The 21,367-nt window shown below is 47.4% G+C and overlaps 1 protein-coding gene across 1 annotated transcript in view; it reads right to left on the reverse strand.

Annotated features, from left to right (window-relative positions):
• Window positions 1–21,367, reverse strand: part of LOC104057256 (hydrocephalus-inducing protein homolog) — a 75,356-nt gene that overhangs the window by 37,440 nt on the left and 16,549 nt on the right. The window contains exons 10-22 of the mRNA XM_054088060.1: window positions 19,970–20,088; window positions 17,492–17,715; window positions 15,321–15,388; window positions 14,210–14,445; window positions 13,284–13,384; window positions 11,908–12,043; window positions 11,320–11,484; window positions 9,962–10,114; window positions 7,509–7,747; window positions 6,279–6,534; window positions 4,613–4,756; window positions 2,841–2,984; window positions 1,561–1,874 (exon numbers count right to left, since the gene is read on the reverse strand). Coding sequence (XP_053944035.1) covers window positions 1,561–1,874; window positions 2,841–2,984; window positions 4,613–4,756; window positions 6,279–6,534; window positions 7,509–7,747; window positions 9,962–10,114; window positions 11,320–11,484; window positions 11,908–12,043; window positions 13,284–13,384; window positions 14,210–14,445; window positions 15,321–15,388; window positions 17,492–17,715; window positions 19,970–20,088 — 2,299 coding nt within the window. The remainder of the gene's footprint in view (window positions 1–1,560; window positions 1,875–2,840; window positions 2,985–4,612; window positions 4,757–6,278; window positions 6,535–7,508; window positions 7,748–9,961; window positions 10,115–11,319; window positions 11,485–11,907; window positions 12,044–13,283; window positions 13,385–14,209; window positions 14,446–15,320; window positions 15,389–17,491; window positions 17,716–19,969; window positions 20,089–21,367) is intronic.

Consider the following 21,367-nt stretch of genomic DNA (forward strand, 5'->3'; position numbering starts at 1 on the left):
CCCACAGCTGTGGGGCATTACAAGCAAGCGGCAATGCTGGTGTTTTTCTCTAAGTGCAAACAGGCAGGAGCTGCAATGGATCCCACAGCTGTCTGTGCCCTGGCCAGAGAGAGCCTAGCACCACTCCAGGGCATCCACAGGGCCCAGCATTGGATACTTTTGCCACACAAGGTCACCAGCAACATGGAAAGACACATCGAGCACCTCCAGGCAGAGACTCACAATTAAATAGCCCACTGATCCTGGGGAAGAAAGATTTGGTCACTTTTTTTACCAATACACTGCAAATTGCAATGACAAGATCCAGCTCCCTGCTGTGCAGCAGGTATTCCCTGGTTGCAAAACAACAGCTCCAACAGCACTTCATGCTAAAAGAGCAACAGCTCTGCTGGAACAAAGTGCCACTGATGTGGCACTTACTGAGGGCACTATCACCTCCCCAGTGGTCTCTAAATCCCAACCACTTGAGGACCAATTTGGCAAATGATTCAGCATAGCAGCTCAGTGGCTCATTTTACCAACAGAACTGTGTTTATAGTTTGACCAACATAGAATCATAGAATCACCAGGTTGGAAAAGAACTTTTGGATCATCAAGTCAAACCATTCCTATCTCCCACTAAACCATATCCCTGAGCACCTTGTCTACCCATCTTTTAAATACCTCCAGGGATGGTGACTCGATCTCCTCCCTGGGCAGCCTCTGCCAGTGCCTGATGACCCTTTCTGTGAAATTTTTTTCCTGATATCCAGTCTGAATGTGCCCTGTCACAGCTTGAGGCCATTCCCCCCTGTCCTGTCCCCTGTCACTTGAGAGAAGAGGCCAGAACCCACCTCTCTACAACCTCCCTTCAGGCGGTTGTAGAGAGCAATAAGATCTCCCCTTCTCCAGGATAAACAACCCCCGTTCCCTTGACTGCTCATCATGAGACTTGTTCTCCAGCCCCTTCACCAGCTTCGTTGCTCTTCTCTGGAAGAGAATACATAGTTGGTTTTCGAATGTGTCATGCAGTTTCACAGGTGAAAACTCAGTTCACCGAGGTAGTGTTTGCCTAAGGCTACAAAGGTCTGAGAAAGCAGCTTTCCACATCAGCTTGCTTTCCCAGGGAACCAGTACTGAGGTTACAGCAAACCAACAAGAGGCTGGGACAGCAGCACATCATTCCAGTGGCAGTGCCTGCGTAAGTTCTTAAAATGACAACAAATTGCATTGGCAGGGAAAAAAAAGAGGTCACTATAGATCTGGTTTCCAGGTGTCTAAGTGTGGCTTCAAAGCTCCAGCACTAAAGCAGGATTCTAGGTTCTGGGCTGTGTGAAAAGGGGTTGGTACGGTCTTATGGACCCAGATTAGCTGGAGAAAATTGCCGCCTTCCCAGCATCAAACTGGTGGAGATCACCTGCTCCCTGAGCATCTACCCTGACCACAGCTGGGACGTGCTCTTTTCACAAGGGAAAGTTGAAAGCAATTTGTCAGATCCAAAGAAAACACACTTGGCCTTTGCAAGGAACAAACAGGACATCAGGAAGAGAAGCTTTAAGGAAAGGGCAAAGGTGCAGATACCTCATTTGGCTTGCTGGGCTGTTGGTCAGGAACACCCAGTGGTACCGCACGGGAAGCGGGCTGCAATTGGTCATCTCGATATAATGTGCATTTTCAGTGTCATTCAAGATGCAGCCAAAGTCCAGGGCTGTGGTTGGGATATGGAGATTCGGAAAGTAGACTTCTCCCCGAATCGTGACCTGCTCCTCATGAGGGTGCTCAAGAAACTTTATCTTCAGGGTCTTCTCTACCTTCCGGATATTCAGACCCTCTTCGTAAGCAGGGTTAAATCTGACGGAGAGATGAAGTTCCTCCCCTGCCTCCAGCTTCACGTGCTGCAAGGAGATGAAGAGTATTAACCACCAGTGTGATGAATTCCCAAGGTCTGATGGCATAAAACGTGTAAATGCTCAAAGCAGGACCTCCACGTGGGCTTCTCAGTTCATCCTTCATTTCCTCTAGAGAGCATGCCTGCCTGCAAGCACCACAAGACTCTTGTCTGAGACAATCTCAGGCTCACATCTCTGCGCTCTGCATCAGTACAAGAAGGAAATAAATCTTGTTCTACGGAATTCTGGGACCACAAAAGCTGTGTGATAAATACATAATCAAATGAGCACACTGGCAAGCCAGGAACTTTTGCCCTGCCTCCTGAGGAACTCCTTTAGCCTCCTGCTCAACACAAGCCTAATGACATTGCATCCCCACCCTTGCTGGGGCCAGTCACCGGCATGGAACAGCAGTGGCGGCCATGCCTATAACAACATGTATTTAGTAGAGTCTATGTCCAAAACCTTTCGCTAACAACAGGGCAGGCACCAGGCTCCTCAGCCTTCCTGAAGGAAGAGCTGCCCTCAAAGAGACCAAGCAGCTCTTGCGGTTATCTGAAGATGGCTGCTGTAGTGCTGAGATGTCTTCCAAGAGGTACCTTTACCACATGGCTTGCCCAGACCCCGCTGCCTGCTCCTTTCTCTTCATGTTAGAGCCAAGATGTTTCCCCAGTTCAGATGATCTTTACTTTTCTTCGGCAGCTTCAACTCTAGTGTTCAAGACCATGTTGTATATGGCTATGAACAACCCAATCCAGTGGAAGGTAACCTTCCCATGGCAGCGGAGTGGAACTGGATGGGATTTAAGGTCCCTTCCAACCCAAACCATCTGTGATTCTATGATTTAGTCCAGGCCAGTCTACCGCCGACACCGAAAAATAAACATCTCTGCTGGAGGGCCTCCCCACAGAAATGACCCACCATGCTCCTCCTGTTCAATCTCCACCAGCAGGAAGCTCCATGGCTACTCACCTGAACATCTGCAGGGAGGGGCTGCTCATCCGCATCGCAGATTAAGAATGGTTGCTCTAAGGCCAACACAATGCTGAGTGGCAGGAGTGAGAGGCTTTTTAAAGAAACAGGCTTGTGCCGAAGAGTCAGGACGTCACTGGGTCCCTACAGAAACAGAAGATGAGAGAAAACATCCTAAAGTGGCCATGGACCTCCTTTCCTTTTTGATGCATTTCAAATTTTTCATCTCTATTTCTATTAGTTTGCATCATTCTAGAAGGTTTTTTTTCCTCTAAATATATCAGGTGCTTTTCATGTTTAGAAACAACAGCATCACTTGGGGGAACAGGGAAATAGTCTCAGGCACAGATGAGAGAATAGAACTCTGAGAGGAGGCAGCTGCTTGAACAATATCAAAACCAGAAAGTGAGCCCAGATCATGTCTCTAGTTTTTATCCTCTCTTGTGTAGAATGGCACAAGATGATTTTCACTCCTGTACAGCAATTTCATATTCTTCTTCTTGTCAGAGGAGACACGCAATCACCATGTAGCCCGTAGTAGACGAAGGTTAGCTTTGAACTTTTACATGCATACACAGACAGCCAGAAACCTCAGCAGTCCAGCAGCAACATGACTTCTGCTGCCCCTGTGGCAGTAACAGGGCTTCCGTGCCTCAAAGCTAAGCTCAGCATAAGCTGTTTCTTCTTGTTTATGCAATGCTCTGGGCTTCCTGCATGGTCTGTATAAAACAGAGAGTGTTTGAAAAACTAGTTCTGCATGTATTGATATCAAACAGCTGCAGTGTTGTAGCACTTGATAAGTTGGACTGCATGGCACCAAGCAGACCACAGGCAGACATTAGGGATAGCTGAAAAACTTCTAATTAAACCTGAACTGCCTGCTCACAGGATTTTGTGCTTCTCTGTATGACTAGGAATGGAGGTGAGACCTGAAAACAACAGAAGCTAAACCATTAAATAGTCTTTCTTTTTCAGAGGCCTCACAGGAGAGGGAAAGGTGATGCAGGAGTCAGGTTCCAGAGACTGAAGGGCTCTGCATTGGTGTTACTACTGCAGCTGAGGGACATCTGCAGGTCCTTTGAAGAAGTTGAGGCTTGGGGAAATGCAAATCCACTTTAACAGCAGAGAAAGCAAAGAGAAACAAGAGATGACAGGTTTTCTTCATCAACCTGAGGAACTGACAGGAATCCAGAGCTGAGTTTTTCTCAGCTGCCCTACAGACTTCACTGCGCCTTGGAGCATCCTTGAAAACATCTCTCTATGAGTGTGTCTCTCTAGAGACGGCCATGATCCCCCTTGCCAGAGCAGCTGTCACCAAAGTAAAACCGAGATGAAGTTAAAAAGCAGTCCCATCTCTAAAAACATCCCTAGTGATTTTACAAAGCACCTCAGGAGGGGTTTAGCATCGCTCAGCTGCAGCGATCTGCTCTCCCACCTGCAGTCCCAGCACACGAGGTGGCTGTGCAAAGCACATGCTGTACTCATGGGTCCCACGTCTCATCCTGTGCCCTAGGCTCACTCAGCAGCTCAATTCTGTCTCCATATCAAGAAAGGCAGAACAGAACTGGTAAGACTGTCCCTAGCTGCAGAGGAGCGAAATAGCTGTCTGAATGCTAATGGCAAAAGCTCAGTCCCACTCAAATCAACCACCAAAGACCCAGGGACTTGCAGAAGCTGTTTAACTTCCTCCTTTGAACACAAGTGCACACATCACACAGGCTTTCAGTCACCAGTCACGCTTTTAACTGCCAGTACGCAATCCAGAGCCTTACCTTCACCACCCGGAAAGTGACTTCTCTGGAGGACACTTGCAGAACAGGTGCAATGAACTCACATGTGACATCCACCTGCATTATCTGCACCTTTCCTGTCTTGCTCCCCACGACAGCATGACACAACAGCCGCTCTTTCACCACCTGTGGGTAAGAGTCACTTGTCACCCAGTGGGTGTGAGCAGGGCATCCAGAAAACACGCCGCATTTGCTCACCACCCAACTGTGGGCATAAAGGATACTGATAGCCTGGATGAAATTGTACCATGGGACCTTGGCCATCAACCACCAGCAGGTATTATTGCCATATAGTTATAGCCACTGCTTTCCTCAATAGCCCCCTTTCCTTTTACGCTGCATCCTATTTATTCTGCACTCAAATGCCCATACAGCTACACCCTAACATCCACAAATTCACTCGTGAGCCATGTGCTGTCTACAGCTATAATAATCACTGCCCCAAATGATTAATGTTTTGATGTACCCCATTGCTATATTATGCTTACAGAAAGCTGCAGGAACTGATTAAAAAATATATAACTAGATTTAGGGACACAGATGGCAGAAGGACCTATGGCAGCAAACCTTCCCTTGGAAGCTTCGTGGAAAAAGATATGCGGAAAAAACCCCAAATAGCCAGCCTGCCTTCCAGTGAAAGTGGAATCACTCATTCCTAGGATGAACAGTGCCCTCCTAGAGTCAGTCTTAAAAGAAATCTCCCTGGGAAAGAGAGATCTTGCGATTCACAGGGAAACCCTCTGCTCAAGCTGAATGCAATTCTAGTCAAGACCTTTTCCTGACTTCTTGTGGTTTCACTTCTCCAAATTACTCCTTTCATTTCTCACTCTTTCCTCTGGTACAGTACCTCAGCCCAACTCTTCCTCAGAGCCTACAGCTTTCAAAGTCACCTGTGTTGCACATGCAATGCAGGGAGCTGGACTTCTGACCCGCCTGAAGAGCATTAAGTTCTCCAGACCAAAGGAAGGTGCAAAGCCCACTCCCGGTGTCTTGGCTTTGACTGCAGGAGCTGGTTGCACTCAGCCCTTTTGGCTTTCCAGGCAGGACACCCTCACCAGTTCCCTGGCCATTTTATTTCCTTTCTGGTACCTTTTACTCCTCTTCAGCAACCCCCTGGAGCTCAGAACTGTACAGGGACATTCACTTCACAGTCAGCTAGGTGAGTAATCAAGTGCCCTCAAGCTACCACTAAGACAACCCTTTAAAATACCCTCCAAAACACTACTATCAGCAGGAGCTTACAGAATCACAGAATCACAGAATCACAAGGTTGGAAAGGACCCATTGGATCATCGAGTCCAACCATTCCTAACACTCCCTAAACCTAAAACTCTGTCTTTCCTTTCTGCCTCAGCACATGGCACCTTGTAACCTGCCATCTGCCCCTGAAGTAGCAATGCTCCCTTCAGCCTGTATTTTAGTATCAGCAAGTTCTGTTTACAGTAGCTATAGAAATATGAAAAAGCCTTAGCAACTGATGGTAGCCAGCAAGGAAAGCAAATTCTGCTGCTGTGGTAACTTGTGTCATTAAAACAGTGTCTAGAAAGCACTTGCCCATCTTCTCAGGCTTCTCTGTCAAGGGGCTGCTGAAGAAGTCCCAGTGGAGGTGATCCAATGGGAAAGAATCAGTTCCTGTGGGGCACCTCACCTCTGGAGTGCTGGAGAAGCCTTCCAGCACCACGTCCATACTCTTGCCTGGCATCAATTCCATCCTCAGCGGTCGAGGCTTAAAGACGGGGCAGGTAGATTTGGAGTTCTGGGAGGAATTTCCAGCCTTGGTGCTACCAAGGGCAGGGAGATGGTGACGCTGGCGAAACGTGGAAAACCCTTCCATTGTCCAATAGAGCAAATGGGTGTGTCGTCCTTTGTTTGTTACCTTGAAGCGGTAACAGAAGGGAATCAGGCTAGAAAAGAAGCAGATGGAAAATGTCACAGGCGCTGCCATTTCTATTAAAAAATGTAGGTGTCAGGGCACTAAGTACCCTCCTTGCAACAAGGAAAAGGAAGAGCCACCTCGAGAAGATTCTTGTTCCAAAACGTTTCCAACCCAAGGCAAAGAGCAGCTTTGAAAAGACCGTTTTGCTCCCACTTGTAAGAATGTGCCTGGTTTCAGACACAGGATCAGTGAATCCCCTCCTACACCTAAGTTCTTTCAATTAACACTCAATTTATCCTGCCCAACCTCAGCAGACTTCTCCTCCTCTCCCTTTCAGAGCTGGTCATGCAGCCACCCTTGCTTGCCACTGCTGTGTTGATGGAGAAGACAGAGAGAAAAGCCAGCAGGAGAAAGGAGGAGAGAGTAAGTCTAATAAAGAGCAGCCTGATAGGGGAGCCTGATAAAAATGAGTGAACTGAGGGATGGCACAAGTCAAAAAAAAAAAAAAATCTGCTGCTCCTTCAGGAATCCCAGGCAGAGGAGAAATAAAACAGCACCATTAATTTAGTCAAGGAGTTGCTAACAAGCTACTGCCAAGGTTTTCTGCTGTTGCAGGATGATGCTCCATAGACAGTAAAAAAGCAAGTACTGTTATTGCAAATGGAAATGCGTTTGTTCTAGTGCTATTTATGTAGCATTTTCCAGCTGGAGGCTTCTGAGACCTGCTGTATCCTTGGAGGAAAAAAAAAAAAGTAAAGAAATAAATGCATTAAAACTAACGGCAATTGAGAGATGATACAGCAACTGGTTTCCATTTTGGTGCCTTTTGAGGATGTCTTAACAACTTTCACATGACCATAAAATTTTTCTAATGGAATTCCTGTAGTGTCAATGAAATGGAGCCAAGATCTCGAGCACAGAAAGAGAACGAGCCTGAAGGACTACAGCAAAAATCCTCCTTGCTGAGCCCACAGCAGGAACAGGAGCTGAGACATACTCTACCTGAACTGGGGCCCCAAGCTGAGCTCCGGAGTAATGGGTTTGTCAGTCACAATCGTGGTACCAGCGCCAACAGCCTGGATGGAGATGATGTAGCTACGGCTGTTTTCTATGAACACCTTCACTTCGTCTTTTAATATCTCAGTGTCATCCAAGTTTGCTATGACAGCCACAGCCAGCTCAGTGTTGGGGGGAATCACTCCGTTACTGGGTTCAATCCTCCAGCGTGAGCATTTGCCAACCTGCAAGACAAGCCAAACACTGAGGAGGGAAACCATGGACCCTGGTTTCCTGTGAGGCGCGGGAAGAGGAAGGACTAAAGATATGAGGGTAAAAAACAAAGGGTTAATTTCCCTAAATCTAAGCTAAAGTCTCTGGAAATGTAAGTGGGAGCTTTTACAGCCTTTATTTTTACCCTCTTTTAACAGAATCACTTAATTAACTCGATTTTGCTCAACCTGAGGGATGCTCATCCTCAGGAGAAGGTTATCCCCCCTCCATTCTCCCTTCTAGAATGTGGGCTAAGAGAAGCTACTTCACCTCTCCTGGCTTCCTCCCAACAGTGGCCAGATTTGCATACAGGCTCAAAGCCAGGACTGCTAAAATCTCATCGCAGCAGCCACATGGCTGAGGGATGCTGTTGAGATCCTGAGGAACAACTCCACAAAACCGATTGACCAAAAGCCCAAAAGTCTTCTTACCCAAGAGCTCGGCAGTGCTTCTCAACAGTCCCTGGAGGACTGATATGCTCTGCTCCCACTGATCAGCAACTGCAGTGAGGTGCCCCAGTGCCCTCTGCTTCGGAAAATCCAGCTATAAATGTTTATAGCAGGGCAGTAAAGCAATAAGCAGAAAGAAAACTGCAAGCTGTGTGCCCAGTGGGCACGGCCCCGGCTTCCCAAGTACTTTCTTCCTCAGGTTTCTCATGGATCTCTCTCTGTGGATGGATCAATAAGAGTACTGGACACTAGCCCATCCAAAATCACATTCACAGGGAGTAAGCTTCCAACAGGCAGAGGGAAATACATGTGATGCTCCCCTCAACCCCAGCACGAAATGCACTGGGATGGAGATGTATGCCTTCCAAGTGTCCAGCATAGTTCAGTGCCGTGTTTGAGACAACAGGCACTACTCATCCAAAACACCACAATACCGTAAGAGAAAAGGGGTTTCTTTTGGAGGCCTGACACGATCCAAGAGAGTGCTTGATCCACGTGACGTTAGCTTGGGTTTCTGTCTGTCAAGTGGGCAGCACCAAGCTCCAACAGGACACCAGCCAGACCAGGGAGAAGAGCATCAGAAAACCAAACCGACTTGGAAGCATTATAATAACCTCAAACCCCAAAATCTGCTAATAGTGAGGATAAGAGGAGCTGGAGGGCAGGGAAACAAGAACTGGCTGAGCATTCAGGGTCCAGCAGCATGTTGTGGGTACCCCAGCTACAAAAAATCCTTAGGCTGACTGCACCCTGCATGGAGAGCGGGTCAGATCTGTGTGCCTGCATCCCAGCATGGAGCATCCCAAAGCCATCCAAATTATTCCAGGTGCTGGCAAAGTTAATAAACTTAGCTCCATATCGCTTGTCCTCTAGACCTGCAAAAGAAAGTCTTCAAAAAAACCAAGATGAAAATGGGATGGAGGAAAGTGGTTGGCACAGGGTAAACACTGGGGACTCAATGACCACACAGGATCCCACCTGCCCTGTGCTGCTGTCTTTGCACCCCATGTGTAGCTGAGCCCAAGACTCAATGACACCCACTGTGCTGCCATCAGCTGAGGGCCATCCAGCCAGCGCATTCATTCTAAGCTGGTGGATGCCAGGTTTTCACTGACATTAATGTGCAACTCTTCCTCTGATTGTCCTGACACAGGGTGGCTCACTTGAAAAGGAGACCTGACAGCTCTGCTCCAAAGGTGAATGTTCAAGTCTACCCTCTGACAAAGCCCATCTATCACAGCCTGGCAACAATCCAGACAAAAAAAAAAAAAAAAAAGAAGAGGAAGCAGAATCCAGCATTAAAAATGCAGCTGTACTTTGCCGCGTCATACCTCTCCTGGTCTCTGTTGTGAACAGGAGTCTGACATAAAGCAAAAGCAGGTGTTAACAGGTAAACCAGAGGTAAACCTGTGCCCTGTCAGGAGCAATGGGCTACAGGGTTCTCTTGATCTCCTAGAGCACCAAAAGCACGATTGTCAGAGCTAAATACCTTCTATAAAATAAAGGGAGAACTTTGTCAAAATTATCTAGGCTCATTCCTCCTCGAATATCCAGGCAAACTCTCTGTTTTACTGAGGGCTGCTCCTGGTAAAAATGCCCCCAGAGCCAGGCTCCTCTTGCCACATTGTAATGGAACAGTTTGCTTTCTTTCTGACAGGAAATGTTGTATATAAAAATCAAGTCACGGGGTGCTATGGAGCAGTCTTTTTTGCAGGAAAATAGCCCACAGATACTTGCCATCTCTGCCCTGAAGGGTGCAGGGGCGAGAGTCTGATTGGAGAGGTAGAGAGTTTGGGAAACATCCTGTAGAACTTGAATCCTGCCAAAATTTATCTTGCTCGGATGGACGTAGACAACTGGTCCTTCTCCAACGCTCACCAAGTGGATTTCCTGCTCCAGAAAGCATGTAGGAGACATCAAAAAGAACAGGGGAAGTTTAAAAAGGTCAGACAGCTCTAAGAGCACTCCTAGACTGAAGGATAATTACAGCTCTTTGAAGTTTGCAGTGTTGTAACCCTGAAACAGAAGGCCTGGAGCAAGCCTGAGACCTGGAGTGATCCCATCTGAAAGCCACAGTCTCCCCCTTATCAGCAGATGAAGAAGTCTAGATTCTCATACTTGCTTTCCCACAGCTCCTCCACATGTTAGCTCTTCTTTTCCTCCCGTGTGCCTGCTCCCAGCCCTTTTCCTGCTCTCCCTTGACCCAAACCATTCTCCCTGACTTCTGCTGCTGCACAGCCACACTTGGAGAGGCACTTCTTTAACACCCTCAAAGCCAACCCTCTGGAAACCAACACAAGCCAGGAGCAAAGCAGGTTCTTCAGAGTAGAGATCTTGCCAGTCAGTTGCTGCTGATTATGCTTACATGTGCTCCTGGTATGATATGAATAATAGACATTACTGATTACATCGTTCAAGCAGCATTTTGTTTTTCGTTTTGACAGTCTGAGACCCAAAAGTTTTGTTCTTGCAGGACCGGCACAGTCCATAGAGAAGGAATGCAAATCGCTTTGCTAAACCACCTCCTCACATCATTAAAAAAAGATAGGAGAATTTATCCAGTCTGTCTGGATTTCATTGATTCCAAACACCTCAGTGGGATCTGAATGGACAAAACTCCCAATACTGCCAAGATACAGCACAATTCACTGAGGGCACAGAGCATAATTTAACCACAAAAGAAAACAGCCTCCATGACGTCAAACCTCCAAGGCTCTCTGACACCCAGAAACAGCAGCAACAGCTGTCAGAATCACTAGACAGCTCAGACAGGAGAAGCAGGAGAATACTCATCCCTTGGCAGGACACGGTGCAAGAGCGAGCCAAAATTAATCTACTAAGGTGAATTAAGTAACTGAAGCCATGCACACTGATGGACATTTCATCCCTCCAGGAGTAGGAAGGCAAGGAGACCTAAGAGAACACCATCCTCCTATTCTCTATGAACTGGCTGTTGCTCATGACACGAATTCCCTTGGTCCTTATCCACACCAGCCATGTGTTACAAGGCCTCTTTTCCCCAGGAAGAATCCCTACACACTCTTGCGCCCCCCAGAACGAGTCACACAACAGGACACATCTCCTGTAGCACTCACCAGTGGGAATACTTCACTCCCACATGCCGCAATATGAGCAACAGTGTCCTGCTCTCCTATCGTCTGGGCTTCCAGTGTAAATGGGACCTCCACCAAGCTGTGAGGTTGGATAATCCCGCACGGCATGGAGCTGGAGTACCGCACAGCAGCAGCATCCTTGTGGTCCTATAAGGGACATAATCAAACTCAGCTTCAGAGGAAACTTTAAACTTCTTGACATCTACCAGAGTGGCCATTAACAGATTTTAGAAAAACCTTTAGGAGAAAGTAGAAAGGCACAAAACAGAGATCAGCTTGGGCATAGCACCCTGAGGAGGTCCAGAAGCTGCTTCATCCACAAATACCCACTTCTGTACTGGCAGCCTCCTTGCAGCAGTTTTTCACAGCCCTCTAAGTTCTCCTGCATGAAAGCATCCTAAAGGTTAGGAGAGAAACTGATTCCTAAATAGTTTACATTCAGGTAGGAATATGAACTTGGGAGTCAACCTGAATATAATTCACCAAGGTCTTAGCCAAATCCCTTCTTATTTTTGCTCTAATAACCCCCTCGATAACATTTGAGGGCAGGAGGTGGATGCAATGCCAAACCTGAGGAAGAACCCTGTAGCAGCCTGGAACATCGCTGTCATTCACAAGAGTCAGCATCTGCTGATAGGGGACTTTCAGGAAGCACTGTCCAAACGTCACAACAGGGTTGAGCACTCGCAGTGCAGGAACTATGCATCTAGGCAGAGATGACCAACAGGGAATTAGAGATACCGAGAGAATGCAGAATTTGCTTACCCCCTGAACAGCATGAAACAGAGCATAACACATTTGTCACTGCCAAACAGACATTTGATACCCCTATGGCAATAAACCACCTGTAACTCCTTACTCAATAACTTCTTGTAAAGGAGGGGAAAACCCTGAGATTCAGTGTCACAGAAACTGCCAGGTGCCCAGGCAGAGCCGGAGTTGCCTGATGGGCACCTTTGCTGCACGAGTCTTGCAAGGACCCTCCCAACAATTCCAGCAAGACATGAGCTCTCAGGGAGCCTTTCCACCAGGGCTCAGTGCTCGCCAAGGCCCAGGGAACGCAAGACTCCAGTATCTCAGTAAAAATGACTCTCTCCTCTTTCACAGTGCCGTTGCCCTTCCTGAAAACTCAGCCACTTGTTCCAGCGATGGAGGGCACCAGACACCACCTGCCTTACGCAAGTGGGTGATCACCCTCCCCTAGTTCCATTCCCCTGTGTCCATACACTGTCTGTTCCCATCTGCACTTGTTTTACAAAACTGCAGCCCAGGCACTGACCGGACAGCAATTCCTGGGAGAGGGAAACTCATCTCTCTTGTAATTAAACAGATACCCACTGCAGCACAACAGGATTGAACCTGGCTGCAGCCAGAAGAAACGTTTAGCTTAGCTCTGATAACGTTAATGCTCAAAGGAATGAGAGAAAGCAGAGAAACCTGACCTCACCTTCTAAACCAAGGGCTATTTTCCCCTTTGTGATGTCCTACGTTGACTTTTCCCTCACCAGTCCTGCCACAAGCCCCTTCCCCGTTCGCACGTGCCTTTGTTAACTGAACCATACTCCAGCTTTCAGTAGGCTCACTGCATCCCAAACAAGTTTTGCATTTTGATTGCAACCCAACACATGTCCAGCACTTGCAGGAAGGAGACAGGCAGCCCTTTGGATATTTGTTACACCTCAAGCACCAAAAAACGAGTGAATAATGAATATAATTACTGTTCCCTTTAGAAGAAGGCTCAGGGTCATGCCTATCCAGTAAGCCTAAGTGCTTCACAATATAAGCTGCTTTCAAAGCACTGCTGTTCTCATATCTGGTTGGGCAGAGCTGGCCCATTAGGGAGTGCTTCTTGTTGGAAGCTGGAGCCAGCAAACTGCGTGCAAGGCAGTGTGCTGGTGGTTGGGTGCACAAGGAGAGATGATTAGCTGCAAGGAAATCTCTGATACCTGGCTGTGAGGAGCAATGCTGACACATTCTTGCCAACACCCTCCACGTCCACCACAAGTGCCAGCTCATACGTCTTCTCGGTGTTGGAACAAAGGGTGACCTGGTGGAAGAGAAGAGAAGCCATCACTCTGAAAAGCCCCCAGTAATGCATGGTGTCCTCAGGTTCTCCTTCCACGGTAAGGAAAGGGATGATTTTTCCCTAATTCTTCTGCTGGTCCACGTGTAGAGCACGGTCCCTGGGATAATAAAAGTCTTCTGAAAATGTCTGCTTTGTTAAATACATTGTGCAGTTATCGGAGCACATATGAGCTAAATCGAAGCAGAGTTGGACTAATACTGTAATCGACACTATTAAAATTAAGGGACCAACTTTTAATCTTGACTACAATAGTGTAAGTCCTGAGGAAAACTGTTGTTGTCAACAAAATGAGCTCAACTTCACAATTGCAAGCTGAGGGCAAAATGTGGCCCAGCAGATGCTGTGCAGTTCATGGGTACCAGAGCTTTTCCAGTCTGCGCTGGAGACGTCTGCTGTGAATACAGCTCCTTCTGCTCAGCGGGAGAGCTGAAATCAGACCAAGAAGAAAAGCAAATTGCTTTATGTAATCACATCTCTCTTTAACAGCCACCTTCTGTCTTCATCTTTCCTTTGCCTACTGTAAATCAAAGAAATCGCTCTAAGCAGCTCTAAAAAACACATGAATGGCTTCTGTCCTTGACAAAATAGTACCAGACCTTCAGCTTACAATTTTGGAGACAAAATGGTGCTCATTCAGAAATGTCCCAGAGTAGCCCAGCCAAGAAAAGCCTAATATTAGTGCATATATCTTACTTGTGTTATGCTAGCAGCACTAAAACCCTCTCATACGTTAGCAAAGGTTCAGCTCGACCTGCTGAAGTATGTATGGCCAGACTGTTTCCATACCTGGATATCCAGGCATCCTTGTGGGAGAATGGTCCCTCTACAGGGAGTTATGGTAAATTCGGTTGGTCTTCTGTGCCCTTGATCTTCCCTTCTCCAGGATGGGTGAGTGTTGTCCAACATCAGAACAGAACTGGTGACACTGGGCTCTCCCGAGCCATCCCCAGGAATGCGAAGGTCAACGGTCATGGGTACTGAGGAGGTGTTATTGAGGCAACATGACAGGGTCCGAGGAAAGCCTGGGAAAATGACCCAAGTTATGAACTTAGACACCAATTATCCCATGATTCCTAGTGTGAGTACCCCGTTACGACAAAACTCTGCTTGGAGTTCAGCTCTTTTCAGTAGGAATTACAGCTAATTTGAGAAATTGAGCGAGGAATTGCCACTGAAGTTTCCTTTTATACAGACCACAGAGATTACTTCCTTGGCAATGCCCGCTCTTAGCAATGCTGCACACAAGATTTTTTTCTCTCTTTAACTGAGGAGCTCTCTCATACGTCCCTAAACCAGCACCAATTAATTTTCACTTATGAGTGTACATCCAGACAGACCACTTATTCCAAACATTCAATCCATAAAATTCCCTGTTAACTGTGTGAACAAGTAGTGTATTGGCATCAAGGAGAAGCTACAGCAAGATAAAGGATGGACAAAATACGGAACTACAGCATGATGCAATGCACTCCAATGCTGTTTCTCTAGGCAGGATCCTTAAGGACATCTCCTTGGTTGGGGCAGCCAGTCTGAGCACAAGGCAACTTGCAGCCCACTACACAGTAGGCAAGCCCACAGAGTAGCTACAGGCTCATGAGTGGCATAAACTCCTTTCTCCTGCAGTCTCTGGGACTTTCACAGTCATTCTGTTGCCAAGGGGTGGGAGGCTGGACCTGGACAGACTACAAGGAACACCAGGACATGTTGACTTTCTATTCCTTTGGTCCCATTTGATCTCATGATGGCCAAATACTGCCTAAGCAATCAGCAGCCCTGGTTTAACACCTTGAAGGCTGCTGCAAAGAAACACAACTGACAGATGCCCTCATGCCACAGTGCTCCACGTTGCTCACACAGAGACCTCTCAACTTGAGGTCCCATCCCAGGGCACACTCACCAAAGGAGACAACACCGAAGTCGAGGGAAGGTACATTGAAATGAAAAGTTGGTCCGATGACACAGCCCCTGTGAGGACAAAGATAGGCGTTGGCTTGGTTAGAGACAGGCAATGCTTTCTGCTTGCATTACCACTCAGATCAATAAAACCTGGCCTCACAACCACAGTGGGTTTCAAATCAACCCATCACCCTTGTACTTAGCATGACATCTGTGTGGATAGGAGGCAGCCCAGGCAAAGCAGTCCGCAGTTGAGACCTGCTGATGTGGCTGAGGGCACTGTGCCAGCCAGGGTCTGACCCCAGGTTGCTGCTGGCCCCATGAAGGAGCCTGAACAAATCATGGCTCCGTGCTCCAGTTTCCTCATCTGTACTGTGATGGACAGAGAGGTGTTCATACAGAAGTGGACTTGCTGTAAGCAGCCTCCCCAGCTGCAGGTTCCCTGCTTTGGTATTTCTTAGCTAGAACTGGTGTTTCCATGGAGTACACGAACACCATCTTCTCAGATGATCTTGATCCACACAATCACTAGGCATGCAGGAATTTGAGACATGAATTGAGGAAAGAACACAGACACCCCTTGACCTCAACAAGAGCAGCAACCATTCTACACAGCGGCCAGGTGAATCTTGGAGGAAAGTACCAGCTTGACACTGAGGCATCAGCTCATATCCAAGAGTGACACACATCTTAAACCAAACATGGTCGTCCTGAACCCACTACACCTTCTCAGCCATACTTCCGATTCAGCAGCCAGACTCCAAGCTCAAACTCACCAGCATCTAATGAAATCAGTGCTTGGAACTGCACACAATTCATTAATTTATTTCACGGCTGATGCCAATCAATGCTACTTCTGTTGAACCTTAGTTTTTAACCCTAGTTAAAAATCAAGGAGCCTTGAGCCGACAAGGGAGGGTGCCCTCCTGGACCTGCTGTTTGTGAACAGAGAAGGCCTTGTGGGGGATGTGACGGTTGGAGGACGCCTGGGACAAAGTGATCATGAGATGATAACGTTTTCAGTTCTAGGTGAGATGAAGAGGGGCATTAGCAAAACAGTCACATTAAACTTCCAGAGGGCAGACTTTGGACTGTTCAGAAGGCTGGTTAGCAAAGTCCCATGGGAGACAGTCCTTAAGGACAAGGGAGCCCACGAGGGCTGGGCGCTCTTCAAAAAAGAAATCCTAGCAGCTCAAGAGCAAGCCATGCCCATGTTCCGGAAAAGGAGCCGGCAGGGGGGAAAAGCCAGCTTGGTTGAGTAGGGAGATCTTCAGAGATATCAAAAAGAAGAGAAATAACTATGAGCTTTGGAAGAAGGGACAGGCGTCTTGGGTGGACTACAGGGAGGAAGTGAGATCGTGCAGGGAAAAAATCAGGAGTGCTAAGGCCCAACTAGAAATCAAATTGGCTAAGTCTGTGAAAGACAACAAAAAAAACTTCTACAAATTATCAACAAGAAAAGAAAATCTTTCTAAAAATTCATCAACAAGAAAAGGAGGACTAGGGAGAATATTCAGTTGCTATTGGATGCAGAAGGAACAACAGTGACAAGTGATGAGGACAAAGCTGAGGTACTTAATGCCTTCTTTGCCTCAGTCTTTAATAGTACAGGAATTTGTTCCCCCTGTGTACAAACCCAGGAGTTAAAGGAGCAGAATGAGGCTCCTATGATCCAAGAGGAGGCGGTTAGAGACTTGCTTGCCCAGCTAGACACCCACAAGTCTATTGGGCCAGAGGGGATCCAACCAAGAGTACTGAAGGAGCTGGCGGATGTCCTTTCCAAACCCCTTTCCATCATCTTCCAGCAGTCCTCGCTGACTGGGGAAGTTTCACTGGACTGGAGGCTGGCTGATGTTGTGCCCATCTACAAGAAGGGTTGCCTGTCTCAACCATGAAGGCAAAGCTGCTTCCCCAAGACTTTCAGAGTTACACTGGGTATTGAGAGCATCAGAGGCACGGTCACTTCCCCTCACACTTCATTTGCTGATGAAATTGCAGGGTTCAAACTGGAGTCAAGGTTAAAAAGCCTCGGCTCTGATCCCAGCAACCCCACACTAAGACCATAGGCAACACCTTTGTTCCCTCTGCTTCAAAACAAAATGAGTTTGGAGGGAGGTTATTACCCAGAGGTGGCTACAGACGTGCCCACAGAGCTCCTATATTCCTCTTTACCTGATAGTCAAAGTCACAAACTCAGGGGATCCCTTCACTCTGAACTTGAATGCTCTCTCGAACTTCCCCAGGATAGTGGAACTGAAGGAGATCTTGATGACTTGGAGTCCATCTGGTGAAATGATGCCCTCCCAGGGGTCAAAGGTAAAGCAGGAGGCCAGAGCTGTAGTTGGATGCACCAAGCTGAAGGAAGCGTCAACGGCTCCCTTGTTAAACAGGATCACCTACAAGAAAACGAAAACAGAAATACATTAAGTCTTCCTTTCTACAGAAGTATGACTTGCGTTTAATTAAACACTCAACATCTGCAAAAGGCAGAAGAGGCTGAGTGCTGCTGCTTGGCTGAAGCCAAGGAAGATAGAAATAGGATGAGGTCTGCCTTTGGTCACTCTGGGTTTATTGAGACCTCATCTGGAATACTTGAGACCTCATCTGGAGTACTGTGTCTAGTTCTGGAATCCTCAGTGTAAGAAGGATATAGAGCTGTTGGGACAGGTTCAGAGGAGGACTACAAAGATGATCAGAGGGCTGGAGCACCTCTCATACAAGGACAGGCTGAGGGAGTTGAGCTTGTTCAGCCTGGAGAAAAGAAGGCTCCAAGGAGACCTTATAGTGACCTTCCAGTACCTGAAGGGGCTACAAGAAAGCTGGAGAGGAACTGTTCACAAAGGCTTGTGATGATAGGACGAGGGGCAATGGGTATAAACTTGAGAGGGGCAGATTTAGACTAGACATTAGGAAGAATTTCTTTACCATGAGAGTGGTGAGGCACTGGCACAGGTTGCCCAGGGAAATTGTGGATGCCCCATCCTTGGAGGTGTTCAAGGCCAGGTCGGATGGGCCCTTGGGCAGCCTGAGCCAGTGGGATGTCCCTGCCCATGGCAGGGGGCTTAGAACTAGATGACCTTTAAGCTCCCTTCCAACTCAAACTATTCTATGATTTTGTTATTCTATGATTCCACTGACATGGGGCAGTCCGCTTTGACTTGCAGTGCAGAGGACATGCTCAGCATCACCCCGTCAATGCAGCCCTGCCTCTAAGAGCCCTGAAGGCTGGCTGCAGCCTCATTTGTGGCCCATCCACAATGGCTTCTGCTCCAGGTAAGTCTGGTCCTGTCAAGGGCAGAACCAGTTCAGCTTCAACTGCAGCTAACAAGTTCACTGCCTGCAGCAGACACCTCAGGAGCACCCGCCAGCTCTGCTACAGGATGTAATTCAGGTTTCTTTTACTTTTTCTTCAATGTGACAGTTTCTCAGTCTTTGCTCAGACATGTCAGCAAAGGAGGAGTGGGAGATGCAGAGCAGCTCCACCTGCTCCAAAGAATTTATCTTCCCTAAATAGGCACAGTCACCACAAATGAATTTACCACTGTGAGAATAAACTGCAAATTCAGAACAAAGCCTGTTTTGTTAAACAGTTGGGAATCAGCTGCCTTGAGCCAATGACACGCTCACGCACTGTTTAGAGTCACCTCTTTCATGTCAGGCAAGGAACGCCCACATCTGCCTGCACAGTATCACCAACAAACCCACCCAGAGCAGAGCTGGGACATTGCTCATTGCTGCAGAGGGAAACCCTGCCATTTCCATGGGCTGATCTCTCTACTTTGGATTTCTGTTCTCTATTTTTTTGTCCTTGCAAAACCTGTCAGAAAAGCTGAGACAGAAGCAGAGAGATGTTCCTGATTTTTTTAATCTTGCAGCTGCTGTTGAAAATATTCCCATACTCCAGGTCTGCAAAGCTGACTTGAAAACTGCTCTCTCCTCTCATCTCTTTTACACCTTAGTTCTAAATTGTACTCTGGGACCGTACACCGAGCTGAGGTTTACCTCCAGTCTTGCTGTTTAGTGTGGCACTAAGAGCATTACCTACTTACTCACATTTTCCCAAGAAATGAAAATAATTAATTGGTACAGAGAGAATCAATAAAGTAGCAGCGTTAAAAATGCAGAGCACAATGCTTTGGTAAGAAAACACCTTCATGTGTCCTTCCCTGCCACAGTCAAGCTTTTGAAATGATGTACTGCCTCATTTTCTACCTCTTCTAGTTCCTCTATCTTGTTTTTTATTGCAGAAGACTTGAGAGTGGAGGGGTGTGTACAAATATGTAGACGGTTTCTTTGCCTCTTTGCAGAAATGCTTTTCTCACTCTAAAGCCTGAGCTGTACCAAGGCTGAAGTGGCTCTTGGACCCAGTGCTGCTTTTGTATGTCAAGGCATTTCTTTTGCATGAAGCCTCCAAGCTGAACTCAAAGGGAGGCTGCCCAGAGGCAGGGATTAGGTCTTCACGAACAATACACGCACATTTCAGACCCCATCAAAAGCATCCACATTCTGTGAACACCCCAGATTTGATTATTATGTCACTGTTCCCTGCTAAAAACTGCCCGAGTTGCCAGAAATCCTGCAGGTCCATGAGGCTGGCCTAGGGAGCCCATCAGGATCCACCCCAACTCCTGTTAACCCCTAACTGCTCACCTCATAGCTGTTGGTTGATCCAATAAGAACTTTCCCGATGTCCAGCTGCTCAAAGCTTAAACGGAGCGGGGGTTCTATGCCTTCCCCTTCGATGCACAAGGGCAGACTGGTTTCACGGCCTGGGGAGAGATTTCAGTTTAGTACAATAATTCCTTCTGTTATCCTGGATTTTTTCTTGCTAAACACACATCATTCTCCCAGCTCTGTTTCTTGTAACTCCGAGACCAGCTCAAGGCTTGCCCACAAATAGTTTTCCTGTTTCTCTGCAACAAAAAAGCTCTCCCATCGCAAGCCCTGAAGATACCTGCAGCAAAGTGAAGGGCATCCCCATCACCAGCGTAAGAATCTCAGAGCCAGGAGCACAGCACTGAGTGAGGAATCCCCTGGGAGCAACCTTTTCTATCAACGCTCTCCTGACACAGCTCCAATAACTGCAGCTGGTGAGCAGGAAGACAGCTTGTTAACACAAGACCTATGTAATTACTGCAGGGAGCATTTGCCCAGTAAATCCTGTGCTTACAGTATACTTACAAATCAGTTTCATCACATTTGTATCTGTTAGCTCGGAGCAATAAGAAAAGAAACAAGGCAGCTGGGTTAGTGATTTCTCCACCCTCCAGAACGGGAGCTGAGCTACTGGAGGACCATGGGCCTCACACTTCTTCCTCTCAAATGGGGAACCCCATAATGTTCCCTGGGAGGAATTTTGACAGCCATCTCTCACTCTTGAAAACCACCTATAGTAGCACCATGCAAAGACACAGATGAAGGACAAGGTAACCTGAACCACACAGTTCATTGTAAGCATTCCTGCTCCATGTTAGCACAGCAAAGCAATCACCTTTGTAGGGGCAAAGATGGTATAAGCTAGGTAGGTCAATGATAATTGAATCATAGAATCATAGAATAGTTACGGTTGGAAGGGACCTTAAAGATCATCCAGTTCCAAGCCCCCGGTCATGGGCAGGGGTATCCCACTGGATCAGGCTGCCCAACCTGGCCTTGAACACTTCCAGGGATGGGGCAGCCACAGCTTCCCTGGGCAACCTGTGCCAGTGTCTCATCACTCTCATAGTGAAGAAATTCTTCCTAATGTCTAGCCTAAACTGTCCCTCTCCAGTCTATACCCATCCTCCCTCGTCCTATCACCACAAGTCTTTATGAATAGCACTCTGTGCTCAGCAGCGTCAGAGCAGTGGGAGGTGATCTGGGCTCTGGGAGAACAGTGATATCCCACCGCCTCAGGAGTCTGGTGATGTATCCACATAATAAAGACTCATCTTGGAGGAAAATGGTCTACTGGGGCTTAGTGCTTGTCCATTAAAGCTGGTCTCTGTAGTTCTTTGGCCTTCACAGACACCTAACAGCAAAGCAAATGCTGGCAAACCCATGCTTTGA

This window comes from Cuculus canorus, chromosome 25, assembly GCF_017976375.1.
Source record: "Cuculus canorus isolate bCucCan1 chromosome 25, bCucCan1.pri, whole genome shotgun sequence".
Classification (NCBI taxonomy): domain Eukaryota; kingdom Metazoa; phylum Chordata; class Aves; order Cuculiformes; family Cuculidae; genus Cuculus; species Cuculus canorus.